Here is a 19,896-nt window from a genome sequence, read left to right as displayed (position 1 = left end):
TGTTCATGCAACAATTGATACTTTTTCAGGATTTATCATGGCAACTGCCTTAGCAGGAGAAGCCACCAAACACATTATAAGTCATTGCTTAAAGTGTTTTGCTGCAATTGGTATTCCTTCCACTATAAAGCCTGATAATGATACTGCATATATTAGACAAGCTTTTCAGTGTTTTTGTGCACAAATAAATATAAGTCATAAAACAGGTATTCCATAGAATCCTCAAGGTCAAGGAATTGTGGAGCACGTCCATGGATCTCTTAATAACTAATTACAAAAAATAAAAAAGGGAAGTCATATCCCTAAATCTTAATCATGCTTTATTTTAAATTTTTTGAATGTGGATCTACAAGGCTGTTCTGCAGCTGATCAGTTGTGGCACCCTAATACCAAAGATAATTATGCCCAAGTGAAATGGAAAGATACAATTACTGTAATATGGCAGGGCTCCCAGCCCTAAATTAATATGGGAAGAGGGCATGTTTGCTTTTCCAAATGATTCAGAAGGAGCCGGGTGGATCCCAGAAAGGCTGTGCGATTTGCAGAAGTTCCCCAGATGGAGGATGCTCCTGCTGCTGACCATGGTGAATTCTGTGCTGATGGTGTACGGAGAGCTGTACTTGGCTTATGCTCCTGACCCACCTTTGTTTCATTCTGCTCCAGAGAGAAGAGAAACTTTTCAGATATAATGTGACTGGACTTGATTGATCTGGTCATCAGGACAATTCTCAACAAAATCAAGAAAAATGGGATAAAGAGGACTGACTATGGGAATTTGGTCTGATTCTGGTTTTCAGCAGACACATATTTGGAAACTCTTGGGAAGCCCTGTAACTGCCTGTGTAAATCCTCCTTATGCTTGTTGTTTGGAGATATTAACATTTTTATACAAGATTCAATCTTTAATGTTTCTTGCCATCAATGTAAACTAACAAACTGTATTTCTGAGTTTCAAATGGACAACAGGTTCCGGTTGTTCGACAGCCTTTTACTATAGTTCCTGTGAGTGTTTCTCAGGCTTGGTATTCTGATAAGGGGTGATCTTCTAAGTCACTTTTATGGAGTGTTATAGGACTCTGCTTATTACTCTTATTAGGAGCATATCCTACCAGTGATAATTAAACCTTCATCAAGGCCTTTTAGAGTGTTAAAGCTCACCTGCATAAGATTAAACTCCAACATCTACCCTAGCAGAGGTTGGTAGTCAAAGACAAATAAGATCTCTCTGAGGACAGGGCATGAATGTTGGAATTCATGTACCAATGACGGATAAGAACATATCTTGCAAGAGAGACAACCTAAGGCAGGCACACTCTTCTGCTCCATAGCTCTTAAGTTAAGGTCAATTTTAAAAATATAAAAAAGGGAGACGTGTGGACGGCTGCTTGTTTGTCAGGCTGCTTTGTTATTGAGCTCTCAGCAAAAAATGTGTTTTCACCCTGGCCTTCACCTGGAGACAGGGATAGACAGGAAGTTTTTGCCAAGTTCATCTCCTTTTGTTTGTGGGAGGCTCACACAGACAGGTGGCCGAGGTAAACAAGTTTTTATTTTTTATTTTTATGTGCATTGGCATGAATGTGTCCAATCTCTTGGAAATGGACAGTTATGAGCTGCCATGTGGGTGCTGGGATTTGAACCCGGGTCCTTTGGAAGAGCAGGCAGTGCTCTTAACCACTGAGCCATCTCTCCAGCCCCGAGGTAATTAAGTTTGACTTTTCAGTGAACTTCATTGTATCAAAGGGCTTTGCTCTGACTATAAAAAGGGACCGTGGAATAAACAGGGGTGACTAGTTTCTACTGGAAGCCCTCTCGAACAGATCCCATGTGTAATTTTTTTTTCTTTCAATCCTCACTCCCCACTCAAGAACTGTTTGACTCTGCCAGCGGGCTCCAGCACTGGTGCTGCCCTGTGTGACAGCTGAAGACTGACCTCTACCCCTAAGACTGCCATTACCATCACCAAGGTGGAGGATCCCAGGCTAGCTGTGGGTAAGTGTCTCTTACTCTAATTGTTACAGAGGCCATGTGGTTTGTACTTCCTGCTCAAATGTGTCCTTCCTTCTCAGATCTCTGTGATGGGCGATTCGGGAGCTCACAGAGCTTAGTGTCCGAGCCCACCTCAGCCAGCACCTACATCAAGGCCGCAGCAGCTGGGTCAGTCCATGTCCTACGTAAGAACTCACGGGCTTATCTCGCTGTCAGGGTTCAGGCTAAGAAAGAGAAACTCACAAAACACATCTCAGCAGAAGACAAACTCACACTTTGTTACTAAAACTTTTTTTTCTAGAAAGTCACTATGGAAATACTATCTAATCTATAAACACTAACCTCTGGAAAATGACAACCAGGAATTTTCCAGTGGACTCGGAAACATCTTCGGGGCAGTACATTTACAACCTGGTGGCAAGAAACAACTATTTGTTTAAGACAGGGTCTCTCTCTCTAGAGTCCTGGCTGTCCTGGAATTCACTATGTAGGCCATGTGGGTCTCAAACTCAGAGATCTGTCTGCCTCTGCCTCCTGAGCCCAGCTTTATGAAAAATATTTTCAAAGAGATTTATTTTATGTGTATTTATGGTATTAATGTCTTATTTATTTATCTGTTTGCTCTTTTGTTTGTTCATTGAGATAGGGTTTTTTGACACAGTCCTGGCTGTCCTGGAGTTCATTTTGTAGTTCAGGCTGTCCTCAAACTCATAGATACCTGCTTGCTTCTGCATTCTGAGTACTGGGATTAAAGGCATGTGCCACAATGCCTGGCTTCTAGTCCTTTTTTTAGTTTAAAAAAAAGAAGCTGTTTATTGACCAAAGCATGGCGATGTGTGCCTTTAATCCCAGCTCCGTTGATTCTGAGTTCAAGGCCAGCCTGGTCTTCAGATCAAATTTCAGGACAGTCCAGACTACACAGAGAAACTCAATCTTGAAAAAAGCAAAACAAAAACAAGCACTCTATCCATATATCTATGTCTATCATACATGTTATTTTTCCACATGTTTATATTATTGAGTATAATATAGTTTATGTATGTAAATATGTATGTGTATAGGTCTGTACATGTATTGTTTATATGTAACATACTTATTACTGAGTGTGAAAGAGCCACACTTGTGGAGGCCAGCGAAGACTTGAGGGACAGTTCTCTCCTTCCACAGTATGTGGGCTCCAGGGGTTACCATTCTGCTGCCCTCCCAGGCCGGGTCTCTGGTGAGTCCTGTGTTCCGGCTCTTCGCCCTCCTCCTTTTAACTCTTCCCTCTTCACTTGCGCTGATGACTAAACGGAGGACCTCAGCGTGCTAGGTGAATGTTAGCGCTCGTCGTCGTGTCTCCATACCTCCACCCTCTCCGTTTCCGATCTGAGAGCCCCTGCGCGAGCGGACCGCGGGACCGGCCTCTTCTACGCCCCCGGTGGGCGACGACGCGTGCATTTCCCGCAGCACCCGCTAGGTGGCGGTCGCCCCGCCCGGCCCCGCCCAGGACGCCTGTGCACTCGCGTGCGGCCGTCCTCCCGGCCCCGCCCCCGGCCCCGCCCCGGCCCCGCCCCGCCCCGGCCCCGCCCCTCCGCCTCCGCACACGCGCATGTCTGACGTAACCAGAGGCCTCCGGAAACCGAGCGGAAGTGCAGCGAGCTCCGCCTAAAGGAGGGGGAGAGGGCGAGCGGAGGAAAAAGCGGATCCGGAAGTGGGGCCGGAGTCCAGGAGAGTCTGGTGGTCCGGCCCTTTGGGGACGGGAAACTGTCGCGGCCGGGAGGGCGTGGCCCCGAGGGCGCAGGCCGCTGTGATTGGCTCGCGTCCGTGGCGCCGGCGCGGATTGGCCTCTGTGAACGGAGCGGTGCGTCCGGAGCGCGGCGGTTGAAATTCGAAAGTGGCGGGTGTGGCGGGTGGCTGGGCTCCCGGGCGCGCCGGCGCTCGGTCTGTGGGGCGCGAGGGAGGACGCAGGGCCCGGGGCGCCGCCGCGCCGCCCGCTTCCTGTGCGTCCCGTCCTGTGCGGACCGCGATGGACGTGCAGGCGCAGGTGAGTGCGGCGGGCGCGGCCTCCCGCCGCGAGGGGAGGACGGCCCGAGCCGCCGCGGCCGGGACGGGTCGGGGTCGTGCCCGCCTGCAGGGGAAGGCTGCACCGGCTCGCGACCTGCTGCACTCCGGCGGCCGGGCCAGTGCGGGCGACGGGCTGCGAGGCTCCCGAAACGGTCACAGCGACGTTGGCCCGCCGTCCCCGTCGTGCAGGCGCGACGGTCCGCGTGTCGCTTAGCGCTTAGCTCCCGTTTCGAATTATCAAGCGCATTCAGACATGTCTGTGCGCCTCAATTCTTTCAGATTGTCGTGTGGGAGAAGCGAGGGTTCTGAGAGGCTTTGTCCCTTGCCCCAAGGCACATCCCTGTTGATGCCCTTTTGTGTTCGCGTCTGTTTGCTGCTGGATCTGGATGGAGGAAGGAAGAGGAGAAATGGGGCCAATCTATCTAAAAAAAAATCCGTATTTTCTCGTCCCTTTCTTTGCTCGGTGAACTAGTTTATGGGTGCCCTGCGTCACCCGCAACCAGCTGAGGTGTATGTGTGTGGCAGTTATGACCTGACCTCTAGTGCCAGGAAAGGCCGGCCTGCATTTTTTACTGGTATTTCAGTTTGGATTGACTCACAGACAGCATTCAAACCTGAAGAGACTTTCTGGTAAACTCACGGCCAAAAAGGAGAGCGCTGCACATGACAGCTCTCAGAAAAAAGAAAAGGCGAACAAGTTTTCTCAGGTCTGTTCACACAGTGTTTACAGAGCGTCTTCTGAGAGTCCTACACAGCTGTACTTATGTAGGAGACAGAAGTCCCAGCCACCAGTGAGCTGACATTCACTGGGGAGGCAGAACTAAAGAAAATTTTGTCTCTGTTGGAAGGCAGTGAAGGACTGTTGAGAAAGGGTTCGAGCAGGTCCAAGGGGAAGGAAAAAAGTAAGAGGAGGAGTACCGTTAAGGCTCGGTGAGTAAAAACTGGGAGGAGGAGTTTGGTGGTACAGTGCTGAGTGGGCATCCAAAACCCCTGGTTCAGTCATCTGCTGAGATGAACCCATAAAATCTGCTGTGCAGAGGCAGAGACAAGGGTTTTGAGTTTCAAGCCAGTGATACACTGTCTCAAAAAATGAAGAGAACAAACAAATCCAAAAGAAATAATGTCTAGTTGGTCCAGTAACATGAAGCTGGTACTGTGTTTGAGGGTAGCTGGGTTTACATGGTTTCTTTGTTTTTGCTTTTGGTTTGGTTTGGTTTTTCTGTGTTGCCCTGGCTGTTCTGGAACTTGCACTGTAAACCAGGCTGGCCTCGAACCCAGAGCTCCACCTGCCGCAGCCTCCAGAGCACTGGGATCAAAGGCATGCGCCAGCCACCACTGCCGGGTTTGAGGAAAGCAGTTTTGGTGGGATGGTGGAAGTGAAATTTGTTTAGGTGCTAAATTGAACCCAGGGAATGCCCTAGATCAGTGGCTCTCAACCTTTCTAATGCTGCGATGTATGCCCTTTAATACAGTTCCTCATGTTGTGGCGACCCCCAACCATAAAATTACTTTGGTTGCTGCTTCGTAACTGTAATTTTGCTACTGTTATGAATTGTAAATACCTGATTCAGGATATCTGATACTGTACCCACGTGAAAACAGCATTTGGCCCCCAAGTGGGGGTCCTGATCCACAGGTTGAGAACCCTTGAAAAGAACAAACTACAGCACAAAGGGCAGTAGCCGCCAGAGAAGAGTGTCGAGAGAGGCATGCTTGAGGTTGGAGGAAGTTGTAGGGTCTGTTGGACTGACTGGGATGATAGTGAGAAACTGATGCTGTTGAGATGTTCGAGTGGCTGAGGTGGGATCTGCTGTGACGCACACAGGGAGGGGCCTTAGGACCCACCCCCTTCTGGGGGTGATCTGCTGTACTGAGTGCTAGGTGCTTATGACAGCTGGGCTCATTGTGTCCACCTTTGTAGAAGGGAGAAAAGTACTATTTATACTGGCTAGAGTTGTCCAGAATAAATCATTGGTGTATAAATCAATAATAATAATAAGAAGTCAATAGCAGACACAAAAGGTAGTGCTTTTCAAGTAATCAGCAATAAAGTTGTCTTTTTTTTCCTTTTGTAAAACAGGGTTCTTACCATGCTACTCTGGCTAGTCTAGAACTGGCTGTGTAGATCAGACTGGCCTCAAACTCAAAGAGATCCGTTTGTTTCTGCCTCCAGAGTGTTGGGATCACAACTCCTGGCTTTTTCTATGCAGGAAAACATATAAGAACCAAGTTAGAGAACATCATTTTTTTTTTCTTTACATTGTTGTTTTGTCTCCATATGAGGGTCGGATCCTTTGGAATAGGAGTTACAGACAGTTGTGAGCTGTCATGTGGGCGCTGGGAATTGATCCCTGGTCCTTTAGAAGAGTAGACAGTGCTCTTAACCGCTCAGCCATCTCTCCAGCCCCCAAAACGTCATTTTGTATACAAGCTTATTTATTCACTTTATATGATCTTAGCCCCCTCCCTTGTCTCCCTATCCCCCTTCCCGTATCCCTCAGAAAAGAAGAGTCCCCCCTCCAACCCACTCCAGGACGTCAAATCATATCAGGGCTGAGCACATCCGCTTCCTTAGTGGCCTGACAAGGCAGTCCCGCTAGGGGAAAGTGATCGAAAAGCATTCAGCAGAGTCCTTGTCAGAGAAAATTCCTGTTCCCCTTACAAGGAAACCCACATGAAGACCAAGCTGCCCATTAGATACATCTGTGTAGGGGGCCTAGGTCCGGTCCATGCATGGTTCTTGGTTGCTGCTTCAGTCTCTGTAAGCTCCCCTGGGCCCAGGTTAGTTGACTCTGTTGGTCTTGTAGAGCGCTTGTCCCCTCCAGGTCAAAGGTTTTGTGGGTGGGTTGTGTTCCCCTCCTTGCACTGGAAGTCCTGACTGGCTAGAAGGTGGCCTCTTCAGTTTCCGTGACTCCCGAGACCAGGAGTCTCAGCTGGAGTCACCCCTATCCTCTCAGGAGCCTCCCCTGTCACAGGTCCAGCTTGTCTCAGAGAGCCCTCCCCCCTTAAACATTGTATATCACATTGTCATCCACAAACATGTTCTGCCTCGGTAATAGCTAAGCAGGACGCACATGGCTTGTGGGCCTAGTCAAACATTAGAAAATGCATGGCAGTTAAGGGACTGGTTACTTTTCAAGCTACAGGGGTGCCACCGCCCATCCACGCAGCCCAGGCTGAGCTGGAATTTCATGTAGCCAAGGACGGCTGGCCAGGGCAGCTTCTTTTAACAATGCCTCTGCACAGAAAGTCAGCTAAGTGCACAGTAGCTGAGGGAGGCTGGAGAGAGTGGCAGACGCCTGTCTATGTTCACTGCCATCAGTTCAGATAGTAGTGCAGCTATCAGCTTGTAATGTTAGGATTTGCAAACAAAGCTGTTTATTTACTGGTGTGTGTGTGTGTGTGTGTGTGTGTACATGTGTACATGTGAGCATGTGCTCATACTTAGAGAGATCAGAGGACAACTTTCTAGAGTTGGGAATGCCTAAGCTAAGTGTCACACTTAGGCATAGGTTTGCCAGTGCGCACCTTTACCTCCTGAACGAGCTTGCCGACCTCTCTATTTTTCATTTTGGGCATGAATGGCTCTTGATGTGTGTTCACATAGGCTATACCCAAGTCTTTGCCCCCCCCCCCATTTTAGTTAAACCCATCCTTGCTAAGTTGCCTAGGCTAGCCTTGAACTTGGAATCTACCTCACCCTCTTAAATAGCTGGAATTATAGGCATCTGCCATCATGCCTCACATAGATTCTTTTTCAGAAGCTGGACCAAAACCAGCTTAGTTAGGCTTCATGTACTACTCTGTGCAGGGGCCTGGACATGGTAGGGCAGGCCTTTAATCCCAGCACTCAGGACGCAGAGGCAGGTGGATTTTCATGAGTTCGAGGCCAGCCTGCTCTACAGTCAGTTCCAGGACAGCCAGGGCTACACAGAGAAACCTTGTTTAAACCTCCCCCTCCCCCATAGTATGTGCAGGGGCACATGAATACTAAGGAGGTTTAGACTTTGACCTTATCAAAACCCATTCTAGCAGGACTTCATCTTGATGAGCCTGTACTGTCATTAAGTGTTTTAGCCTACTACTTTGTCCTGGTTGAAGTTCCTTGCTGGGTGAGCTTACTAGCTGTTCTGGCCGTGTCACTGACACGTGGGGTGGCCAGAATTTATGTGCAGCCAGAAGCCCTTTCTCTAGTGTGCACTACAGCATCACCAGATTTCTCCCTTCTTTGTTAAAATCAAGAATTCTGTCCTCACAAAGACACGTTTGTACCCAGAGTGTGAAGAGGGCACAGACGAATGCTGTGATGCCAGCTGCAGGGCTTGGTTGCTGGGTGTACTTGCTGCCCATCTGCCCCAGGGTCGGCCAGGATGCAAGCAATTTGGGTTTGGGCTGGGACTATAGGTTTTGGCAAGTGGGCCAGCTAATACATCTCCTCAGTCCCCCAAGAGTCTAACAGCATTAAACTAGAGCAGCCCCTCCTGTGACGTGGTAACGGAACTGTAGCAGGGTCCCAGCTACAGCTCTCGCTGAGCTTCGAGAGATTGCGGCCCTGGCACTAACACACAGCCTTTGCAGCTAGCCACTAGATCTAGCACATTAAGTTCCGTCCCAGGCACTCAGTGATAAGAGGTGTTAACATCCTTGACAACACAGGCTGTTCCTGTAGCCTAGTTCATCTGCAGAGCTGCAGTTTGGCAGTTGCCGTGGAAGATAAGCTCTGAGCAGGGAGGACTTGGTGGTCGTCGTCACTCTTGGCACATGCCTTGTGTGCTGCAAAGCTGTGTGCACCAAGTCCTTGCTGCATGAGCGATGCAGTCTGCAAACGTCGCCTGTCTCTTCTCTCCTACCTGCATTTGTTTTCAGGTGCGTAGAACCCAGCCAGGCCAGCCTCAAACTTGTGATCCTGCCGTCTCAGTCTCCTGAGTTCCACATGAGCTCTTCAGAACAGATCTAGTCCTACCTCCCCGCCTTGAAGACCTCAGAGCGCCGCCTCCCTGAGTGTCAGACCACTCTCCACCCAGCACAATTGCTTCCCTCTCGTCTGTTCTCGCTCCCCTTTCTGCTGCTGTGTGATCTGAATAAGACACTCCTGTTTGTTGTGTGCACCCCTTTCCTTTTTCCTGGGAAGCTTGTCCCTGAGCCATACTCAGGAAGCCAACTCTTTTTTTTTTTTTTTTTTTTTGGCTTTTCAAGAGAGGGTTTCTCTGGGTTTCCTTGGCTGTCCTGGACTCTCTTTGTAGACCAGGCTGGCCTCCAACTTGCCGATGCCTCCCAAGTGCTGGGATTAAAGGTGTGTACCACCATGCCTGGCTGTGAAGCCAACTCTTATCCTCAAGACTTCTGAAAGTACTGAAAAGGGCTGGTGAGAGCTTAGGGCACTTGCTACCAAGCTTGAGAACCTGAACTGGATCCCCAGGATACGGTGGTCAGCCACAGTCTAGGGGTTCTGGCTACCTTTTCCTGTCCTCCACTGGTACTGCATGTGCATGGTCCACAGATGTGGCCAGACAGGCATTTCACCTCATGGTGTCTGCCCTCCCCATTTTCAGAATTAGTTAATAATGGAGAGGAAGCATGTAAGACGGCGCTCTGTAAACACCCTGCTCCTCCTAGCAAAAGTCCTCCTCTTTTATTTAAGGTCCGAGCTTTAACTACAAGGACTATTGGCTTTGCAGCGGTACTGTACTAGTTTTTGTCTTCCAGGAATATCTGATTCTGTTTGCTTGAACTCAATGCTGAAAGACAGCTGAAGTACAGCCTCCCTCTAGCTTTTCCCTAGAAGCACTCCCCTCTCCTCTGTCATGCTCTCCATCTATTTGTGCTGTTTATCTGGCACACAGTGCCAACTTTTGGCACACAGGATACTCAGCTAATGCTTGCTGATAGTCGATATTGAAAATTAAGCTTGAGGGGAGCTCCAAAAAGGGGAGTTGGTGGGCTTCTGGTTCTGTCTTTTGTTGTTGTTGTTTTGTGTTTTTGAGACAAAGTTTCTCTGTGTAGGGCCAGCTGTCCTAGAACTCAGGCTGACCTTGAACTCAGATATCCATTTGCCTTTGCCTCTCAAGTGCTGCTGAGATTAAGAGTGTACACCACAACCTCCTGGCTTGGTCATATCTTAAGAGTCTCTTTTCCCAACAGAGGCCCCCTTTGTTGGAAGTGAAGAGAAACTTGGAGCTGAAGACAAGCCTGGTCAAGGCCTCCTCCCGACTGCCCCTTCCAGGAAGCAAGCTCAAAAGGGGTGCTGACCAGATGGAGGATGCCTTGGAGCCTGCAAAGGTGAGATATGTTTGGAGAGGAGAGCACGGGAAGGGAAGGGGTGGGGTGTATGTGTGATAAGGACAGGTCACTGTGGAACTCCATCCTTATCCCTCCCTAGAAACGGATACGAGGCCTGGGTACAGTGACCAGAGTTGACACAGGCCGCCCCCGAGGACCACGCCTCAGCACAGTGTCACAGACACAGGCCCACGCTGCAGGTGGGTTCTAGGGGTGGGCTGGGACCAGGGGTGTGGAGGCACGCTGCTCTTTCACTCTTTTCTTTCAAATTTTATCTATTTTTTGAGTCGATGATAACCTTTCACTTGGTTGAGATTCAAAGGCACAGAGGTGAGGTTAGAGTCTTGCTTCTCACCTCTGTTCTTGGAAGTCTGGCTCCCCCAGGGGCAGCTGTGGAGGAGTGAAGAGATGGGCAAGGAAGCAGGCGCAGACGGGCAGCAGCGTTCCGCGTGCACAGCTCCGCCTGCTTGCTTGTTTTACTTGCTGAGTTTGGGCATAGGGAGTCACTTCTGGTCCCAGAAGGGTCGTCAGGAGCTGATCAGATACTTAAAGGTCAAGGACAGTGAGCTGTCTTATTTCTGACCCTTTAAAGTATGTGTCAGTACATGCCGCCTGAGAGCGCATGCTGTACCTGTCCCTCTCTCCCATCCTTGCACAGCTTCGAAAGGCCCTAAGAAGACAGGACCTCGCGGTTGCACTACAGTCGCTACAGGTAACAGTGCTTATGCTGGCCCGGCCAGGGATTTGGGACGGGCGAACTCCATCCTACAAGTCTTTTTTCTGTAGGGGGTGGTCTTGGGGATCCAGTGGTAGGCAATGCCACACTAAGGTACAGCACAGCCCTTGAGTTTGTTAGTTTTTAAACTTCATTATTTTTTATTTTACTGTATGTGTGTGTGTGTAACTGAGCATATATGTGCACAGAGGGAGGCATTGAGTTTTCTGAGCTGGAGTCACGGTGGTTGTGAGTCTCCTGAGGGTGATGGGAACCGATCCTGAGTCCTCTGTGAGAGGAGCGAGTGCTCTGACCTGCTCAGCCCTCTCTCTAGCCCAGCCTTTGTGGGGTTTGTGTTTTCTTCTGAGACTCACTGTAGCTCATGTTGGCCTTGAACTGGCAGTTTTCCTGCCTTGGCCTCCTAGTGCTGGATTACAGGTGTGTCCCTAGCATGTTCAACACAGAGTTCTATGTTAACTCTCATTCTCCAGTGCTGAGGAACCAGAAGCCAGCTCCCACTGTTCCTGCTCCAGAGCCTGCCCGTAGGTGACACATAGGCCTGGGGTGAGAGGGTGGGGAGGGGAAGGTGGGGGAGTGCCCAGGAAACGCGTGTGCTGTCTTCCTGGCTAGCCTGAAGGGTAGAAGGACACGACTCCTGACCTTTGCCCCTTTTGTGCCCATGTTAGCATCAGCTGCTCCTATGGTGATAAAGAAACGTGCCAAACGCCCTGCCTGGGATTTAAAAGGTCAGTTGTGTGACCTCAATGAAGACCTGAAACGTTATCGGGAGAAGACTCAGACACTGGACCAGGAGAACCAGGGCCTTCGGGAGCAACTCAGAGAGGCCCAGGAGCAGGCCGCAGGCCTGGGGGCAGAGCGGAACACCCTGGAAGGGGAGCTGGCCAGTGTGCGCACCCAGGCCGAGCAGGGCCAGCAGAAGCTGGAGACTCTGAGTGCCCGTGTCTTGGAGCTGGAGGAGCAGCTGAGTACCACAGGAAGGCTGATTGAGGAGCTCCAGAAAGAACGGCTGGAGTTGCAGGAGGAGCGGAGGGCACTGAGCGCCCGACTGGAGGAGCAAGAGGTAAGGGCCAGGTGTGCACAAGGGCTGCTTCTCCCTGCAGCGGCTCACGCCTCTCCTCAAGGCTGCTGAAGGCGCAGAAGGCCTCACCTCTCCAGCCGGACTGTGCACTCAAGTCCTCTGAGCAGCTTCTCAGGCTGTGCCTGCTCTTGGCCCTCCTGCCTCTGCTCACAGCTCCCACATTTCTCCCGCTTCCACGCCTGGGAACTCGGTGCACTCCGGTTAGACGGCACGGCTTACGCCCACTGGCGCTCTCCGTGTGCACACCCACCCTCACCACGGTTCACCCCGGACAGCGTCTTTCTGAAGTTCCCTCCACACGCCTCATCCTAGGGCCAGGCTTCCTTCCCTCTTTTTTCTTTTCTGGCAGCAGGGGGTGAGAATTCCCTGAGCTGAAGCTCCCTGTTCTGCCTGGGCTAGCCAGCAAGGTCCAGGGTCCTTCTAGCTCTGCTCTCCAGCCCTGGGATTACGGGCACACAGAGCCATGCCCAGCTTTTTTTTTTTTTTTTTTAACATGGGTGCTGTGAATTTTAGCTTGGGTCTTCCTGCTTAGTCACTGAGTGCACGCCACAGTCAGAGGGATCCACACAGCCATTTTCTTGCCTCTTCTTTACCGGACTGTGAAGTCCATGGGGCTAGAGAGCAACCCCATTGTGGCACTAGAACTTGCTAATTCTTGGTTGCGTCCCACCTTCTGTTCTCTGTTGCGGGCAGAGGAGGTTACAGGCCTCGGAAGCAGATCTGTCGAGTAGCCAGGCAGAGCTGCTCTGCCTGCGGGAGAAGACTGCAGCCCAGGTGACGTTACTGGCTGAGCAAGGAGACCGGGTCCACGGGCTGGAGATGGAGCGCCGTCGACTGCACAACCAGCTGCAGGAACTGAAGGGCAACATCCGGGTATTCTGCCGGGTGCGCCCCGTCCTCGCAGGGGAACCCACTCCATCCCCTGGCTTCCTCCTGTTTCCCCCTGGCCCTGCTGGACCTTCTGATCCCCCAACCCGCCTTAGCCTCTCACGGTCGGATGACCGGCGATCGACCCTGACTGGGGCACCAGCACCCACTACCCGCCATGATTTCTCCTTTGATCGGGTATTCCCGCCGGGAAGCAAACAGGAGGAAGTGTTTGAGGAGATCTCCATGCTTGTCCAGTCAGCGCTGGACGGCTACCCTGTGTGCATCTTTGCCTATGGACAGACAGGCAGTGGCAAGACCTTCACTATGGAGGGTGGGGCTGGGGGAGACCCCCAGTTGGAGGGGCTGATCCCTCGGGCCCTGCGGCATCTGTTCTCTGTGGCCCAGGAGATGAGTGGCCAGGGCTGGACATACAGTTTTGTGGCGAGTTACGTGGAGATCTACAATGAGACTGTCCGAGACCTGCTAGCCACTGGGACCCGGAAGGGACAAGGGGGCGAGTGCGAGATTCGTCGGGCAGGCCCGGGAAGTGAGGAGCTTACTGTCACCAATGCACGCTATGTCCCTGTTTCCTGTGAGAAGGAGGTGAGGACAAGTAGGGGCTGGAGCCAGAAGCGTGGGCAGAATGGTGCAAACAAAACAGCAAAGGGCGCAGGGTGGGCTGTGAGGGTGGGCATCACTTCAGACTTAGCTGGTAGGCTACAAGGCAAGTTTGCTGTGATGAGGCCAAGGAGTAGAAGGTGTGATGCACCCCAGTGGGAGGTCACTAATCTCCTCCCAGGTGTGTCTCAGGACCCATTTCCTGCTACTTCCGTGGCTTAGTTCACCCTCGCCAGGAAGGCCACCTGGCTGGTCCCATCTCAGGCCTCTCAGGGGTACTCGAAGCTCGCTCCTGCTCTGGAGCTCTTCAGGCAGTGAGGTCACCTGGGTTGTCCTTTTATTCTTTTTTGAGAATATTGCACTGTAGCACAGGCTGGCTTTGAACTCAAGGCAATCCTCCTGTCTCAGCCTCCTGAGTGCTGGAATTATAGGTCTAAACCACCACACCCGGCCTGTTTACTTTGAGACATGGCCTCACTAAGTTGCCCAGAACTCCCTTTGTATCTCCGGGAGTCCCTAAACTTTCGGTTCTGCTTCAGCCTCCCAAGTAGCTGGGATTATAGGCTTATGTGCTAAGATCCAGTCTGGGCTGTTGTGTCTAAATGTGTATACACACTGTTCTTCTAGCCTCTGGTTTTGCTAAAAGATGGCCTAGACAGATTCATTGAATGCCAACATCATCAGCACTTTCTAGCTTCTGATTGCCTCTGCCCTAGGTGGAGACTCTGCTCCATTTGGCCCACCAGAACCGGGCTGTGGCCCGCACTGCCCAGAACGAGAGATCATCGCGTAGCCACAGTGTGTTCCAGCTGCAGATTTCCGGAGAGCATGCTGCTCGCGGCCTGCAGTGTGGCGCTCCTCTCAACCTGGTCGACCTGGCTGGGAGCGAGCGCCTGGACCCTGGCCTCACCCTGGGCCCTGGGGAGCGGGACCGTCTTCGGGAGACACAGGCCATTAACAGCAGTCTGTCGACGCTGGGGCTGGTCATAATGGCTCTGAGCAATAAGGTAGGAATGGATGCCTGGGCAGGAAAGGCATGGGCTGTGGGGAAGAATGCCCTGTCCTAACTGCCTGCACCCTTACCCTCCAGGAGTCCCACGTGCCTTACCGGAACAGCAAGCTTACCTACCTGCTGCAGAACTCTCTGGGTGGCAGTGCCAAGATGTGAGTGGAGGGACTGTAGGAACTACAGTCTTCTTTTTAAAATAATTAATTGTATTTTATGTGCATTAGTGGAAAGGCATCAGACTCCTTGGGATGAATTGGCGCTAGAGACAGTTGTGAGCTGCCCTGTGGGTGCTGGGAATTGACCCCAGGTCCTTCAGAAGAGCAGATAGTGCTCTTATCCACTGAGCCATCTCTCCAGGCCCAGGAACTACAGTCTTAACGTGAGGAGGAAGAAGAGACAGCTATGTATGTGCAGCCTCTGATGTGTGTAGACCACTGATGCTGACTGAGGCCCTTCTCTTTCCACAGGCTCATGTTTGTGAACATTTCCCCTCTGGAAGAGAATGTCTCTGAGTCCCTGAATTCACTGCGCTTTGCTTCCAAGGTACAGTTGCTGTCCTGCTGTCATAGTTTCTATTCTTGTGACCAAGGAACTTAGAGTTTACTTGGAGTTCACAGTTCCAGAGGGTTAGAGTCCATGGCCATCATGGAGGTGAAATTGGGCGGTAGGAGACAGGCACAGGCTTAGAGCAGTAGCTGAGAGCTCACATCTTGGGATGCAGCCATGAAGCAGAGAGACTGGGAATGGCATGAGCTTTTGGAACCTCAAAGCCCACCCACTCCCCCAAACACCTATAGGCTTCTCTGACGAGGCCACACCTCCTAATCGTCCCCAAACAGTTCCACCACCTGGGTCCTAAGTATTCAAATTTATGAGCCTATGGAGGCCATTCTCATTTAAGCCACAACAGCTGCCCACACTCGGAGGATTCTTGGCCCCTCCTAGGCATCTCCATCATGAGTCCTGCTTTTTAGGCTAGGGCACATTCACCCAGAAAGGATTTAAACTTACCAGGCCTCTTGGGTAATACCTACCTGATTCCATTTTGAACTACTGGCCTTTGAATTAACGTCTTTAGAAGAAACAACCACATAGTCAGGGCTATATTGCAAAAACAAGCTATGTCCATGGTCTGATTCCTTTCCACTGTATTTATGAACTTGTCCCTTGTTTACTTTGCTCTTCAAAACAGTCCCCAGGTCACTCCCATATGTCCCCAGTTGCCGCATTAGTTTTAGGTCCACCAAAATGGCTCACCAGTTCCAACTGCTGGGCCATTGCATTGTTCCCACCTTGCTCTGATTACACACAAGGCCACGTTGACACATTTGTGTATTTTCTAGTTATCCATTTAGAGGACTGCTCCTTAAAATGGAATTGTCAGAACAAAGGAGATGTAAGCTTTTTGAAGTACCTCAAATAGACATTCACGCTCTAGATCTCATCAGGGGCTAGCTAGACAGCACCACTGGCCTCATCCACCCTAGGGTTGGACAGGCCTTAGTTTCATTACTCTCTGCCTTGCTGGGTAATTTCCCCTTGATTTCCCCTTTTCCTGAGGCTAGAGCTCTTTACTGAGTTGTGACTTTAGTTGGACTCTGATCATGACTGGGTCTGCCCTCTGCCTGGCAAGTTCAGTGAAAAGTAAGATGGTTTCTTCTCTTAGTTATATGGCCTGTCTTTCACCTATCTTTATTTTGGTGTTGAGGCTTGAACTTGGTCCTTGTCACATTAAGCATGGGCTGTGTGACCAGCCTAATTTCTCAAAGATAATGAGCAGGTTTTTGTCATAAGTGGTAGCTTACGTCTTTTGTCTCAGCATTTGGGAGGCAGAAGCAGGCAGATCTCTGATTTGGAGGCCAGCCTGGTCTACAAAGTGAGTTCTAGAATATCCAGAGCTGTGTAGAGAGACCCGGTCACAAAAAAAAAAAAAAAAAAAAAAAAAAAAAAAGGAGGGGGGAGCAGTTTGGACAGATGGCTCAGAGGCTAAGAGCACCGGCTGTTCTTGCGGAGAACTTGAGTTTAGTCCCAGCACCCACATGTTGGCTCACAACCATCCCTAACTCTAGTTCCAGGGACTTTTACACCCTCTGCAGGCACCAGGAATGCACTAAGGTGCAGGCAAAATACTCATATGAAACATATAAAATAAATGTATCACGTCTGTGTGTAGGTCAGAGGATTTGTAGAATTTGGCTCTCCTACGTGGGCTCTAGAGCTCAAACTTGGGTTGTCATGTTGTCAGATTTGGTGGCAAACACCTCTACTAGTTGAGCTGTTTTGCTGCCCCAGCCTAGTGTCTTACATGTTAATGTCCGTACTCTGTAGGGGCAGGAGGGCTGTTAGTTAGGTCAGCTTCTCATGTCAGTAACACTGGCTGATCTTGAACTGATCTGCCTCCAGCTGTCAAGTGCTGGGATTACAGGAGTGTGCCCTTTGCCTGTCATGAACTTCTAATGTCCAGTTCACCTTCTCCCAGCTGTGTCAGGAATGTCTCTTATAGATTAGGTTTGTTTCAGTCCTAGCAAGGGTGTTGGTCTCACTTGGAGGAGGATGGTTTTGTTTGGGGGAATACTTGTTTACTTCAATGTGTAACAGGGCCTCTCCTCACTTAGGTGGTATTTATTGGAAGTAGAATGTCTTGTCCTGTTAATATGCTATCTTCAGACTCTGGCTGGTTCCTATTCTTCCCCTCAGTTGTGCTGTTTGGTGGTTAGTTAGACTTAGAGATTTGATTTGGTTAGATTTATACTTGTAGTTCAAATTCTTGCCCTATTTAGTAGATGGGGCAGTGGTATACCTCTGTGACATCAGAAAGCTCCCACTGTCTAGTTCTGTCTTTATTGTGTACTGGCGTAACTATTTTTCTTTTTTTTAAGAATTATTTATTTATTTATTTATTTATTTATTTATTTATTTATTTATTTATTTATTATGCAGCATCTGCCTGCATGTACACTTGCAGGCCAGAAGAAGGCAGCAGATCTCATTATAGATGGTTGTGAGCTACCATGTGGTTGCTGGGAATTGAACTCAGGACCAGTGCTCTTAACCTCTGAGCCATTCCTCCAACCCAACTTTTTTCCCTTTTTTTTTTTTTTTTTTTTGTTTCTGTGGTGGTGTTAGAGATCCACCCCAGACCCTGTGTGTGCTCAGCAAGTGCTCTTCCACTAAGCCACACCCACCACTGCCACTATTATCTCTTTAGTTTGAGATGGGTACTCAGGTAGCCTAGGGTAGCCTTGAACTCGTCCTCCTGCTTTCCTATCAAGTGCTGGGACTAGAGCTGTGCCACACATCAGGCTCCTTGGTTTTCAACTAGGGATTTTACAAAACCGCAATCATCTAGATCCATCATTGTATTAGAGGGCTTTAAAATGCTGATTTTTAATCAATATTCATTAATCGTAATTCTTGTATGAGGACTTCTCCCCCAGCATGTGAGAACGCACCTCAGAGATGGTGTTGCGGGTACAGGTCCGTGAGCACTGGTAAAGCAGAGGCATGAAGTGTGCGTATAAGAGTCATATTTATGATACACTGTAGCCTGTTAAGCTTTAAAGCTGTGGATCTTCATTGAAAGTAAGTAATTGCTAAAATGTGGTAATGATCACCTGAACTAGTGAAAGACGCACCAGCTAGATTTATTCAACGCAAGGCTCCCACAAACCATCTATTTGTCAAGGACACATAAAGTGGGAAGTAGATGAAATGACAGGGACACGAGCATTGGTCAGGTGGAGACACTGGAGGAAAGGTGGATGCATAATTCTTTTGTGTGTTTTGTGTGCTTGTATTTCTGTGCACTGCGCGTGCCTGGTGCCTAAGGAGGACAGAAGAGGGTGCTGGGACTGTAGTTACAGCTGTGAGCTGCTGTGTGGATCCAAGGTCCTTTGGAATATAGCCAGTTCTCTTAATCTCTGAGCCATCTCTCCAGCCCCCATATGCTAGGGTTTTGTATGTTTGTTTTTTAATATTTAGCTGGGTGGCTAGACATGGTGGTGGTGGCGCACGCCTTTAATCCCAGCACTTGGGAGGTAGAGGCAGGTAGATCTCTGAGTTCAGCACCAGCCTGGTCTACAGGTTAGGGTTAAAGGGTAGGGTTAGGCTTTGTTTTGCTTTTCGAGACGAGACTTAATCCCAGCACTAAGGAGGCAGAGAAAGGTAAACCTCTTGAATTTGAGGCTATCCTGGTTTACAGAGTGAGTTCCAGGATAGCCAGGGCTACACAGAAAAACCCTGTTTCAAAAAGCAGAGGGAAAAAAAAAGTTGTATTTTATATAAATGAGTGTTTTGCTTAAATGCATGTGTCTTTGGTATGAGGTTAGAAGAGGGTTAGATTCTCTGGAACTGTAGTTAGTGGGTGGTTATGAGCCATGATACAGCTTCTAGCAACAAACCTAGGGCCTCTGCAAGAGCAAGTGCTTTTAAACACAGCCTCAGTGCTGAATTCTTTACTGGTTTTAGTATTGAGTTCCCTTCCTGAGCAACTTATAGACGTGCCTGTAAGCTTTTATGGGGGCGGGGCGCTTTGCTGGGTTGCTCCTCGTGTCTTGCTCAGCCCGCTTTCTTAAGACACCTCAGGACCACCAGCCCAGGGGTGGCACAGCCTACCAGAGTGTTGGTCCCACCTGCAGCAATCCCTCGTGAAAAGGCCCGGTGGCCTGCCCACAGGCCAATCTGAGGGCACGTCTTCTCAGCTGAAGTCCCTTCTTCACACTGACATAAAAACTAGGCAGCACTACAGAACTTCATCTCCTCAGACTCCGGCCTCCTGCAGGCTTAGTGGACATACCATCTTTATCCCTTCATCTGGCCAGGCTGAACTTGCTTTCGTAGCCCGCCCTTCGCGGATTCAGAGGGCAGCCCTGGCACTGGGGCAGAGCGGAAGCTGTCGTGTTGCCTGCAGACTTTGATGGTGTGTGTAACCCTGTTGGTCCACAGGTGAACCAGTGTGTTATCGGCACGGCCCAGGCTAATAAGAAGTGAAGGTCCCTGTGCAAAGGAGCGTGCTTCATCTCTGTTATTGGCACTGCTCAGGCTAATAAGTGAAGATCCCTGTGCAAAGGAGCGAGCTTCATCTCTGTGTTTTGGTGTCTATGTATTTGGGGGGAGTAGGGGTGGGGACTGAGAGATGCTTTTATTGGGTGAAAAACATTATGTGCCTAACTATCAAATAAAATTTGCTGTGCGGTTAAAAATTGTTTTCTTGATCTTAGACTTTTTAGTTTTGTGGAGTTGTTTTGCCTGAATATGTCCAGTGCTCCTTTAATT

General features: G+C 49.8%; 1 protein-coding gene across 3 annotated transcripts; it reads left to right on the top strand.

Annotated features, from left to right (window-relative positions):
• Positions 1–3,802: 3,802 nt before the first annotated feature.
• On the top strand, positions 3,803–19,810 carry Kifc1 (kinesin family member C1). 3 transcript variants are annotated; one of them, XM_055607284.1, is made up of 11 exons: positions 3,803–3,829; positions 10,174–10,311; positions 10,412–10,511; positions 10,970–11,023; positions 11,518–11,568; positions 11,713–12,107; positions 12,819–13,598; positions 14,330–14,620; positions 14,704–14,777; positions 15,090–15,165; positions 19,567–19,810. In XM_055607284.1, exons 2-11 carry the CDS (start codon positions 10,285–10,287, stop codon positions 19,609–19,611), a joined length of 1,893 nt encoding a protein of 630 aa, XP_055463259.1. In that variant the 5' UTR covers positions 3,803–3,829; positions 10,174–10,284; the 3' UTR covers positions 19,612–19,810. The 3 variants fall into 3 exon arrangements, with proteins under 3 accessions (XP_055463259.1, XP_055463258.1, XP_055463257.1); XM_055607283.1 differs by lacking the exon at positions 3,803–3,829 and adding an exon at positions 3,888–4,012; XM_055607282.1 differs by lacking the exons at positions 3,803–3,829; positions 11,518–11,568 and adding an exon at positions 3,929–4,012.
• The last annotated feature ends 86 nt before the right edge of the window (positions 19,811–19,896 follow it).

Source organism: Psammomys obesus, unplaced genomic scaffold, assembly GCF_907164565.1.
Source record: "Psammomys obesus unplaced genomic scaffold, mPsaObe1.curated_primary_1811, whole genome shotgun sequence".
Taxonomy (NCBI): domain Eukaryota; kingdom Metazoa; phylum Chordata; class Mammalia; order Rodentia; family Muridae; genus Psammomys; species Psammomys obesus.
Note: the sequence above shows the minus strand (reverse complement) of the source record. Positions and strands in the feature narration are given on the sequence as shown.